The sequence below is a fragment of the Heptranchias perlo genome, chromosome 11 (assembly GCF_035084215.1).
Source record: "Heptranchias perlo isolate sHepPer1 chromosome 11, sHepPer1.hap1, whole genome shotgun sequence".
NCBI classification, from domain to species: domain Eukaryota; kingdom Metazoa; phylum Chordata; class Chondrichthyes; order Hexanchiformes; family Hexanchidae; genus Heptranchias; species Heptranchias perlo.
The window spans coordinates 43,184,266-43,197,046 of record NC_090335.1 but is presented as its reverse complement, the minus strand read 5'-3'; the positions used below and the strand labels follow the sequence as shown (position 1 = coordinate 43,197,046).

The 12,781-nt window shown below is 42.9% G+C and overlaps 1 protein-coding gene across 1 annotated transcript in view; it reads left to right on the top strand.

The window, feature by feature from the left end:
• The window catches only part of med14 (mediator complex subunit 14), an 85,408-nt gene that overhangs the window by 6,620 nt on the left and 66,007 nt on the right, over positions 1-12,781 (top strand). The window contains exons 3-6 of the mRNA XM_067992884.1: positions 3,942-4,047; positions 7,615-7,788; positions 9,352-9,481; positions 11,977-12,105. Coding sequence (XP_067848985.1) covers positions 3,942-4,047; positions 7,615-7,788; positions 9,352-9,481; positions 11,977-12,105 — 539 coding nt within the window. The remainder of the gene's footprint in view (positions 1-3,941; positions 4,048-7,614; positions 7,789-9,351; positions 9,482-11,976; positions 12,106-12,781) is intronic.

The following is a 12,781-nucleotide window of genomic DNA, read 5'->3' as shown; positions in this document are numbered from 1 at the left end:
TCCCTTGGTCAAATTGCCTGCCTAACATGAATAATGATGATGAGTACTTGAGTGAGGTATTGGAGAGTTCTGGCACTCATGGACCTGTATCCCATCAGGAAACGATGCCTTCAGGAGAGGAGGGGAAATAATTGACAGAGAAAAAAATCTGAGAAAATATCGTGGTGAAAAATCCACAGGACATGTGGAATAAATTTAAATGAGATATCTACTTTTGCCCATTAGGTAGAGCTTTTTCATCAGTGTAGGTTACTGAAAGTCTCTGACGGCAGAAACTTTGTCCTGTGGCATTACAATATTAGCTGAATTATTGGAGCCAGTTATAAATTATGTGTGCTAAAAATCACAGTACGTACTTCAACCCTCTTTTGGCCTTGTTCCCAAATAATTAAGTTGGACCTCGAATGCAACAACGTTCTGAATGCAACCCTGACTGTTTTCATGGCACTCTGCCATTTATTTGGATTCAGACCCTGTCCCACCACAAATTTAAATTCCCCACCTGTGTTGGTGCCATTGCTGAACTGGCCCAGAATAATTGCTGAAAATAGCATACACATGCTTTATCAATGGCCCTCTCCCCTATTTGCTTTGTCATCTACCTATATGCACTTATGGGTAATTCTTTTGTAAAATGTTTCCCTCTGATCAGTGTGCCTATTTTTTTCTTTCCAAAAAAGACACCTGCTCAGTGCATATTTTTTCTGAGTAAGATTCTAGTAAGGTTCTCTATAGAGAACCTAAGTATTTTTTTATTTGTTCTAGTGATGTGGGTGATACTGGCAAGCCAGTATTTGTTGCTTCGAGGGCATTGAGTCAACCATGTAGCATGGGACTGGAGTCATGTGTAAGCCAGATCGCGTAGGAGTGGTTGGACATTCATGAGTCAGTTGGGTTTTTAATCCAACAGTTTTTATGGTCACTTCCAGGTGCTAGTCCACAATTTACCAGCTTTATTGAATTCAGCTTCATGGTGCCACCGTGGGATTTGAACTCGTGACCTCTGGGTTGCTAGTCCAGTACCATAACTGCTAGGCTACTGTACCCATATCTTATATATTTGTTCAGAAATATGGCTTACAAAATTAAGAGTGTTTATTGGAATAGTTGGCTAATGGGTGGTGCGGTGTTCAAGTGCTTTGGATCATCAGTGTACAGTGTTACAGAATGATGAGATGCTAATCTCAGATATGTTTGTTTTGTATGTTTATTTGGGGAGGTGTTGAGTGGTGACTACACAACTCCCCACATAGAGGAGTAATTACCAGAGCTGCTGTTGATTGCCCTTTGGCAGTATTACTTGAAGCATGGTAGCAAGTTACTTCACTATCTTTAGCGGGAGAGTCTGGATCACCCGCTAACTCTGGACGAACTGACAAAGGCCGTCCGATCCTTCGAGAAGAGTAAGACTCCCGGAAGCGACGGCTTACCGATGGAGTTGTACTCGGCTCTGTGGGACTGGATAGGCCCAGACCTGCTGGAAGTGTACGGGGGTATGCTTCTGGCAGGCAGCATGTCAGACTCCATGAGGAAAGGCATCATCACCCTCATCTACAAACGGAAGGGGGAGAGGGAAGAAATCAAAAATTGGCGACCCATCTCACTACTTAACGTGGACTACAAAATTCTGTCCAAGGTCATCGCCAATCGGGTCAAGTCAGCCCTGGAGGTGGTGATCCACCCCGATCAGACCTGCACCGTACCCGGCAGGAAGATCTCTGATAGCCTGGCGCTACTCAGGGATACGATTGCCTACGTACAGGACAGGGGGGTGAACACCTGCCTGATCAGCCTGGACCAGGAGAAGGCCTTTGACAGAATATCCCACACGTACATGATGGACGTGCTCTCCAAAATGGGGTTTGGGGAGGGAATCCGCAATTGGATCCAACTGCTCTACACAAACATCAGTAGCGCAGTTTCAATCAACGGGTGGGAATCAGAAAGCTTTCCGATCAAATCTGGAGTCAGGCAGGGCTGTCCTCTCTCCTCCGTCTTGTTCGTGTGTTGCATCGAACCCTTTGCCGAGTCCATCAGGAGGGATGCGGGCATAAGAGGGGTGACGATCCCAGGCAGCGGAGGCACTCAGGTCAAGGCCTCCCTGTACATGGATGACGTCGCCGTCTTTTGCTCGGATCAGCTGTCGGTCCGCAGATTGATGAGCATCTGCGACCAGTTCGAACTGGCCTCGGGGGCCAGGGTAAATCGTAGCAAGAGCGAGGCCATGTTCTTTGGGAACTGGACCGACCGATCCTTTGTCCCCTTCACCGTCAGGTCGGATTACCTGAAGGTGCTGGGGATCTGGTTCGGGGGGGCCGGGGCGTACACCAAAAACTGGGAGGAGCGTATCTCCAAGGTTAAGCAGAAACTGGGACTGTGGCATCAACGATCCCTCTCGATCGTGGGCAAGAACCTGGTCATCAGGTGCGAGGTGCTCTCGGTGTTGCTGTACGTGGCGCAGGTCTGGCCCATACCTCGCTCCTGCGCCGCGACAGTCACCCGAGCCATCTTCCACTTTGTCTGGAGATCAAAAATGGACCGTGTCCGCAGGGTCACGATGTACAAATCTCCAGAGAAAGGGGGGAAAGGCGTGCCCAACATGGCCCTCATCCTGATGGCCACCTTTGTGTGCGGCTGCATCAAGCTATGCATAGACCCTCAGTACGCAAACACAAAGTGTCACTACGTGCTGAGGTTCTACCTGTCCCCGGTGTTGAGAAGGATGGGCCTGGCCACGCTGCCACGGAACGCTCCGTCCAGTTGGACCGTTCCGCCCCACCTGTCCTTCGTGGAAAGGTTTGTGCAGGAAAACACATTTGACCACAAGGCGATCAGCAAGTGGTCCGCACGTAACGTCCTCGAGACCCTGCGGGAAAAGGAGATGGTGGATCCTGTCGGTTGGTTCCCCGAGCAGACTGTCAATGTCATTTGGCAGAACGGCTCATCGCCAGAGCTTTCAAACAAGCACCAAGACCTAGCTTGGCTGGTGGTGAGAAGGGCCCTTCCCGTCAGATCCTTCATGCACTCCCGGGCTCTCAGCGCCACCGCGCGCTGTCCCAGAGGAGGCTGCGGTGGAGACGAGACCGTCACCCATCTCCTTATGGAATGTGCCTTTGCAAAGAAGGTCTGGAGAGAGATGCAGTGGTATCTGTCCAGGTTCGTCCCGAGCAGTTCCGTAACACAGGTTTCTGTGCTCTACGGGCTGTTCCCGGGGACGCACACTGAGACGGACATCGGCTGCTGCTGGAAGACCATCAACTCGGTGAAAGACGCCCTTTGGTCTGCCCGAAACTTGCTGGTCTTCCAGCACAAGGAGCTGTCCTCGACCGAGTGTTGCAGACTGGCACATTCCAAGGTCCAGGACTACGTGCTGAGGGATGCACTGAGGATGGGTGCGGCCGCCGCAAAGGCCCTGTGGGGAAAGGCAACCGTTTAGAGCCTTCCCGCCATTGTAAACCGAGGGGCTGCAATCAGGGAAAAACCCCCTCGGGCAGAATGTAAAATTCAAATTGCTGTAATGTACCTGTAATGAATCTGAAATGAATCTGTAAGCAATAATCTGTGTTGAGTATGATGCAATGAGACACCCTAGAGTGTCATGAACTGCAATGATGTCCAATGTGTTCATTGTACTGCACTTGACGTAACCTGCAAATTGTATAATCTGTATTGTGTACGTTTGGAAAGTGATATGACAACTGTATTGTATGTACTGCTGCAAATTTTATGAATAAAGTATATTTTTTGAAAAAAAAAGCAAGTTACTTCACTATCTTTAATGTTTAATGTTGGAATTTAATGTATTTTTTAAAATAAAAAACAGTTGGTGTGAGAATCTGAAAGGGATGAGGGAAGTTAATTTTGTGCTTGTATGAAAAACACAAGTTCTTGACAAATGATGGAATTTGTAAAATAACAAGCATGTTTGCTTCTTTCCACAGGAAAATTGAAATTGTTCAGTTTGCTAGTCGAACACGTCAACTCTTTGTGCGTCTGCTAGCATTGGTAAAATGGGCAAGTAATGCTGGAAAGGTGGAAAAATGTGCGGTAAGAGTGCTAAGACCTAATGATTTACGACCAGATGAATGTTTACCCAGATGTAGAGGGTATCTGAAATGTTTCTTTTGATAGTTATTTTCTTTTGCCTGGAGTCACCTAGTGTGTTTTTGTTCACTGAGTAACTGACACATGTGGAAGTTCACCATCTCCAAATAAAGCTACAGAGATCCACACAGAAAAGAGTTTTTGTTTGCGCAATATAAAGAGCATACACCCCCCCTAAAAGAGAGCTCAGGCACTAATTAACAGCCAAGGCTTAGGGACCGATAAGTTTGCATATGGGTAGTGTTAGGTATTTAACTGCCTTAAAACAACTCAATTTATCAGCACAGAGCAATGCTAAGCTTCCTACTGCAAGACCACCCTAACTATTAGGGCAGTGGCTTGTAGGGCTTTTGAGAGCTGAGTGGAAAGAATCCTAGCTCCCAGTGACAGGTCCACTGATTAGCGAAGCGGATTGCCCAGGTAGTCATTAGTTGGTCACTGGACAATTGATAAACATGGTTTAAGCCCTCACTAAGCAGATTTTGGATGCAAGGAGCTCCTCAAGTGTGACATAGTGAGCAACAGAGTCCACATTAAAATGTACGAGTGCATTTCCACCATTATCCCGTCCACTGCACAGACACACACCACATCTCGTTGAATTGTGGTTTCACCAGTTGGAAGTGCAAACCTTCAGCGCTCTTTGCTTGCCTGTCTGCAATTCATTCTTGCCAAGCAGCAAACCCTGGATAGGAGTGCTTTTTCTCATACTCCTCCTCTACAAAGAATGTACAGCACAGAAACAGGCCATTTGGCCCAACAGGTCCATGCCTGTGTTTATGCTCCACGTGAGCCTGCTCCCACCCTTCAACATAGCCTTCTATTCCCTTCTCCCTCATATGTTTATCTGGCTTCCCCTTAAATGCACCTATGCCAGCTGCCTCAACTACTCCTTGTGATAGTGAGTTCCACATTCTTAACACTCTGTGGGCGCAGAAGTTTCTCCTGAATTCCCTATTGGATTTATTAGTGACTATCTTATAGCTATGGCCCCTAGTTCTAGTCTCCCCGGAAAGTGGAAACATCTTCCCTACGGCTACCCTATCAAACCCTTTAACCTTCAAGACCTGTATTAAGTCTCCCCTCAGTCTAGAAAAGAGCCCCAGCCTATTCAATCTTTTCTGATAGGTATAAACTCTCACTTCTGGTATCACCCTTGTAAATCTTTTTTGCACCTTCTCCAGTGCCTCTATATCCTTTCTTATAGTGTGGAGACCAGAACTGTTCGCAGTACTCCAATAGTGGTCGTAGCACCATAGAACCATAGAAAAGATACAGCACAGAAGAGGGCCATTCGGCCCATCATGTCCACGCCGGCTCGAAGAACAACCAGGTGCTCATTCCAATCCCACCTTCCAGCACCCGGTCCGTAGCCCTGCAGCTTACAGCACTTTAGGTACAGGTCCACGTACTTTTTAAAAGAGTTGAGAGTCCCTGCCTCTACCACCAATTCGGGCAGTGAATTCCGTACACCCACCACCCTCTGGGTAAAAAAGCTTTTCCTCATGTCCCCTTTAATCCTTCCACCAATCAGCGTAAATCTATGTCCTCTAGTTCTTGAACTCTCTGCTAGGGGAAACAGGTACTTCCTGACTGCTCTATCTAGGCCCCTCATAATTTTGTACACCTCAATCAAGTCTCCCCTCAGCCTCCTCTGCTCCAAGGAAAACAACCACAGCCTATCCAATATCTCCTCGTAGCTGCAATTTTCAAGCCCTGGCAACATTCTTGTAAATCTTCTCTGCACTCTCTCCAGAGCAATAACGTCCTTCCTGTAATGTGGTGACCAGAACTGCGCACAATACTACAGTTGTGGCTATACTAGCGTTTTATACAGTTCCACCATTACATCCCTGCTTTTGTATTCTATCCCCTGAGCAATAAAAGCCAACATTCCGTTGGCCGCCTTGATCACCTGCTGCACCTGCATACTAACCTTTTGATTTTCTTGCACTAGGACCCCCAGATCCCTTTGTACTGCAGTACTTTCCAGTTTCTCGCCATTAAGATAATAACTTGCTCTCTGATTTTTTCCTGCCAAAGTGCATAACCTCACATTTTCCAATATTGTATTGCATCTGCCAAATCTCCGCCCACTCACCCAGCCTGTCTATATCCCCTTGCAGGTTTTTTATGTCCTCCTCACTCTCTACTTTCCCTCCCATCTTTGTATCATCTGCAAACTTTGATATGTTACACTCGGTCCCCTCCTCCAAATCGTTAATATCGATTGTAAAGAGTTGAGGACCCGGCACCGACCCCTGCGGAACACCACTGGCTACTGGTTGCCAGTCTGAGAATGAACCATTTATCCCAACTCTCTGCTTCCTGTTAGATAACCAATCCTCCACCCATGCCAGAATATTACCCCCAATCCAGTGATTCTTTATCTTGAGCAATAATCTTTTATGTGGCACCTTGTCGAATGCCTTCTGGAAGTCTAAATACACTACGTCCACTGGTTCCCCTTTATCCACCGTGTACATTATGTCCTCAAAGAACTCGAGCAAATTTGTCAGACATGACTTCCCCTTCGTAAAGCCATGCTGACTTTGTCCTATTAAATTATGTTTATCCAAATGTTCCGCTACTGTCTCCTTAATAATAGACTCCAAAATTTTACCCACCACAGATGTTAGGCTAACTGGTCTATAATTTCCAGCCTTCTGCCTACTACCCTTTTTAAATAAGGGTGTTACATTAGCAGTTTTCCAATCTGCCTTTTTTTTTTCTATTTTTAGGTGAAAAGAAAATCCACACAATCGCCTGTTTGAGCTTTGTCCCGAACACTGAAACTATTGAAGAAACCGGGCAACGCGCTTCACCGGTTTTGCCAATTACTGGAGCTTAAAAATATAAGAGAGGGTAGAAAACCAAATCCTATAAAAAAGAGGAAGCAATTCTAGAAACTGTTTCATGTTGTTTCTTAAATTGCAAAATTCGATCTCCAAATTTATTGAGCGTCATCAAAATTTGGAGTTGGGAGAGAGGGTGTGTGAATGATGAAAGAGTCACTGGGACACAGTCCCATTCAAGAATTTGTATTGTGTATTGGCCAATATCCCTGAAGTTAGCATTTACCAAGTGATGCTTTGGTTCGACTCACAACATAACATGAGGTGGCAGAACATGTCCTTTATCCCTGCCTTCGCAGAACAAAAGCTTCATTTGGTAGTGTTAGATGCAAGAATATTGGCCGATACGCACACATTCTTGAATGGGCGGTATCTTGGTGACTCTTCCACCCTTCATCTCAAGTTTAGATGACATGCAACTCATTTGGACATCAAAAGAATCTAAGTTTCACACTCTTTAAAATTCTTGCTGTAGACTAATTAGGAAACCCAATTAACTGGGCCCCTGAGTGACTTCAGCCATCACTGGGTTCAGAAGGTATCAAACTTGAGAGCAGCTCCTTAATTCGGCTTTGATGATATTTATAATGTTATTATGCAGTTTCATTGTACTGTGCATTTTAATTAATTATTTTTTTTGTTTTTTTTTATATAGATGATATCAAATTTCTTGGATCAACAGGCATTCATCTTTGTGGACACTGCTGATCGAATGGCATCATTAGCAAGAGATGCTTTGGTTCATGCTCGCCTACCAAGCTTTGCGATTCCATTTGCTATTGATGTTCTAACTACAGGCTCATACCCTCGCCTGCCTACTTGTATTCGGGTGAGCCACTGGCCCAAGCTCATAAGAACAGGAGTTTTAAAAAATGTATTATGGTGGAGTCCTTTGTGTTGTAACTCACTTAATAGAAAATCAGAAATCAAAATAATCAGTCAACTTATTTGTTTTGTACTTTTTTTTTTCTAGCTAATAACTTATAGCAGTTAAGGATATTCTTACCTAGGCTGTATGAATTGGCTTGACTTAATCTTTTGATCTCTTTATAAACTACAATAATATAAATGGAACTCCGATCTGGACCTATCCTGACTCAACCACCAAGTGTGCCAGATGATTATTTATCTTTTTGTTTCAAATGTATAATAAGCATTCTCTCTTAAACTACAAATCTCTTGGAAACATAAGTTAATGGATATTTCGTGGACTGGAGGGATATAAACAGTGGTGTGTGTGTGTGTCAAAATTTTGAAGATGACACAAAACTGGGGCACGTTGGTTAACTTTGACGAGGACTGTATGTAACTTTAGGAGGATATAGACAAGTTAGCCGATTGGGCAAATAGATATTAAATGACAATTGATGCAGAGAATTGAGAGGTGATCCATTTTTGCAATAAGAAAATGAAGAAGAAATATACCCTAAATGGTAATTTTTTAAGGTAGAGGAGCGGAAAGACTTAGAAGTTCAGATAAACAAATCTTTAAAAGTGGGAGGACAACTTCAGTAATTATTTTTAAGTTTATGGAATCTCAGGTTTTATAAATGGCATTGAGTACAAAAGCAAAGAAGTAATGATTAACCTGTACAAATCATTGGTTGGATCACATTTACAATATTCTGTCCAGTTTTGAGTGCCCTACTTTAGGAAGTCAAGATCACGGGGAGAGTGCTGAAGGGATTTATTAAGATGGTACCAGGGATAAGAAGCATTAGTTATGAGGAGAAATTTGTACCTATTTTAGAACAGAGAAGGTGAGGAGATCTGATTGAGGTGTTCAGAATAACGAAGGGTTTTGCGAAGCTGAAAAGGGAGAAATTATTTCCACTGATCAGTTAGTTGGTGACTGAAGGCATATATTTAAGATCATCACCTGAAGGGTGAGGTTAGGAGAATTTTTGAATTTTTTTTTTGAACAGTTGGTAGGACTTGAAATGCCCTACCAGAAACAGGTGAAAGCAGAATCCATAATAATAGCTTTTAAAGGAAAGTGACTAAGCAGTCGAAAAATTAAGAGCGTTGGGGAATAGGACAAAGTAGAAAGCACTGTGCAATAACATTCTCTGACTGTGGCGGAGGTACATTTTTAAAAAATCAATCTTTTTGCAGAATGAACCTATTTAGTAAATAATAGGTAATGCATATGTAGGCTGAAATAATGTATGGTTATTTCACCTGGATGTATGCAGAGAAACAAAATTTGATGCCTTCCTGTTAACTTGTTTTGTTTAGAATAATGATCTTAATTGTGTGGGCATTTATATTTGCATATGCAATATATATATATAACTGCTGAATTTATATTGAGCTTAAGTTGCTAGAATGTGGCTTCTAATTAAATTATGATCTACATATTTTACATTTTTATGACTCAAATTGCCAATAGGATAAAATCATTCCTCCAAATCCAATAACGAAAAGTGAGAAACAATCCACACTTCATCAGCTCAATCAGATTCTGAGACACCGATTAGTAACAACAGACCTGCCACCACAGCTGGCAAACCTTACTGTCGGTAAGAATTTTGTGTTCCTTGGTATTAATTACGAGGTATTAGTGCAGAAGAGCCTCCATTGTGGGCACCCAAAGGTGTCCATGTTTAAGTCCTCGAACATTTATAAAGTTTTGCCTTGTGTTAATGCTACTGCCATTAAAGGCTCTCAGTGAACTGTTTTTTTAAAAAAATGTTTTTCAAATCTTTGTGTGGGGGATTCCCTGAAAGTATTAGTACATTCCAGGGGACCCACTGCAAATACTGACATACTTATGTGAACCCCTGACCTAATTTCAGGAAGTCAGTGTCACCTACTTAAAGGGAAACGAATATTCTCAATGCATAAAATATCCTTTATTAAGATATATCAATAGAAATCATTCACTCGGTCGACCACACCATCCATGTCCAACACCTCTCCTCCATTGTCCAGGTGAGTGGGACTGCCCTCGATTGGTCCCATTCTTACCTATCCAGAGCATCTCCAGCAATGGCATCTCATCCAGCCCCCACACAATACCCCTGTAGTTTCCCCAAGGATCAATTCTTTGCTCCTTTGTCTTCTTCATCTACACGCTGGCCTTCATCACCATGAAGACATGGCATCAGGTTCCACATGTATGCTGACGACACCCTGCTCTACCTTTCTACCACCTCTCTCAACCCCTCCACTGCTTCTGTGTTGTCAAGGTTATTTATCCTGGATGAGTTGCAATTTCCTACCGTTAAATGTTGGGAACCCATTGTCTTTAGCCTCCGCCACAAACTCTGTATCCTTGCCACCAATTTCATCCCCTTCCCTATCTATTGTCTCCAGTCGAAGACAACTGTTCACAACGTCCTATTTGCGACTTGGGGGCAAATAGGGCGTCCTATTTGCCCCCAAGCTGAGCTGTTGAACCCATAATTTTTCCATCAGAAAGACTGCCTACTTTTACCTCCTTAACATTGCCCATTCTAATCCTCGTGTTTAAATCCCTTGTCCCTCCCTATCTCTGTAACCTCCTCCAGACCTACAACCCTCTGAGAACTCTGCATTCCTCCATATCTGGCCTCTTGTGCATATCACAATCCCTTCGCTCCAACGTTGGCAGCTGTGTCTTCAGCCCTTTGACTCTAAGCTCTGGAATTTCCTCCTTAAATCTCTGTACCTCTCTCCTTAAAACCTACCTCATTAACCAATATTCTAGTCACTCCTAATATCTCCTTCTTTGGCTTGTCAATTTTTGTCTTATTATGCTTCTGTGAAGCGCATGGGACATTTTTCTATATTAAAGGTATTATATAAATGCAAGTCGTTGTTAATGTGCTAGTTGGTCAAATATGGAAATTTCCCCTTGGCCTGGGACCCCAGTTTAATAACCTATGGCATAAATGGGATTCCCTCTTGGGAGAAAACTGATCCAGCAACATTTCAATTTATTCCATAGTTCCCAGTTTATAGTTCTATTTTGAACAGGTTGTGATCCACCAAAAGCATGTCCTAGATGTCAAAATATTGCATCTCTGCTTGAGATGAGAATCATCAATTTTATTCTTTCACACAAAAATTTCCCTTCAATTTTGTTACTCAAGTTCAGTTATGCAGACAGTCTTTTAATTGTACTGGACTAGAACCTCAGTTTGGTCCTGAAGATTAAATTCTCCTCCCTCAATGGTACATCATATATATTTAACACTCACGATTAAACAGAGTCAATATTTCTTAATGTTTTAATAAGTTAGATGTTCAACTGCCTGGTAAAATGTTATAATTTTGTAGAGGTAGAACACACTGGATTTGCAAAGTGCTCCACTTAATAATCAGGGAATGAATAAACTGATCGCGACTGTGGTAGTGGCTTAAAGTGAGGACTGGCACAAAAGGTTACCATTTGATTAAGAAGTAAACTGAATGGATTTTTTTTCTTTAGTGTTCCTGGCAAGCTTGTTTGTCCATCCCTGTGACATCAATAAAAGCTAAATTATTTTGCTTGCATGGATTCACATTAAAAATGTAACAAAGATACACTTGTACTATTGAATTATAGAGTTGGAAATGCTATGGGTAGAGTTTACGCAAATGATACGTACGAACCATGCAAGCACAATTTGTGCATTTAAAATTCATATTGCAACACTAAAGTATTTAGTGGTTGATCTTGGAAAAGTTGGGTCAGTATTTTTCAATCAGGTCACTCTGTTTCGAAACACCTTTTCACAAAAGTGTTGGAAAATTCAAATGATTTTAGTCTGTTCAGTATCTGAGAGAATTTTTTGAAACATCATATAAAGGGACAGAAAGGAATGATGAAGTTGTTATTGACCATGGGCATAGTGAATGACTTGGCAAGCATAACATTGAAACCTTCATATGAAGGCATTTTTGATATGTATGATCTTTGTCTCACAAATGTAATAGTTTTGATTTGATGATAGCTGTTTCAGCCGTTAATGAGAGGTCAGTTCACATTGCGTTAAGGTGTGAAGTAGTAAGAGTTTTTCTAACTTTTAAAATTCCTGTCCTTCCTGTAAAGCCAATGGACGTGTGAAGTTTCGTGTTGAAGGTGAATTTGAAGCAACACTTACGGTGATGGGCGATGATCCTGAAATCCCCTGGCGGTTGCTCAGACTGGAAATACTCGTAGAAGACAAGGAAACGGGAGGTAATTTGCGGTTCAACATGAGTCAAAAATATTCGCTGGAACTAATCAATCCATACTAGCTTTACACGAAAACAACAGTCTGGGATATCTCCATTACCTGTCAATCAATCAAACAGCAGTTTTTTCTATGTTCTTGTTAAATGATGGCGCTTCTCCATTCTAATAAGATGAGACTTCTGGCTGGTACTTAGCAAACATATTGCTGCTGATGAAGCAATAAGCTTTGTTCACAAACGAATAGAGTACGCAAAACTAAAGCACATTGGATTGGGGGTAACATACTGGCATGGATTGAAAATTGGTTAACAGACAGGAAACAGAGAGTAAGAATAAATGGGTCTTTTTCAGGGCGGCAAGCAGTGACTAGTGGAGTACTGCAGGGATCAGTGCTTGGGCCCCAGCTATTCACAATATAGATCAATGATTTGGATGAGGGAACCAAATGTAATATTTCCAAGTTTTTTTAAATTATTCATTCATGGGATGTGGGCGTCGTGGCGAGGCCAGCATTTATTGCCCATCCCTAATTGCCCTTGAGAAGGTGGTGGTGAGCCGCCTTCTTGAACCGCTGCAGTCCGTGTGGTGAAGGTTCTCCCACAGTGCTGTTAGGAAGGGAGTTCCAGGATTTTGACCCAGCGACGATGAAGGAACGCAATATATTTCCAAGTCAGGATGG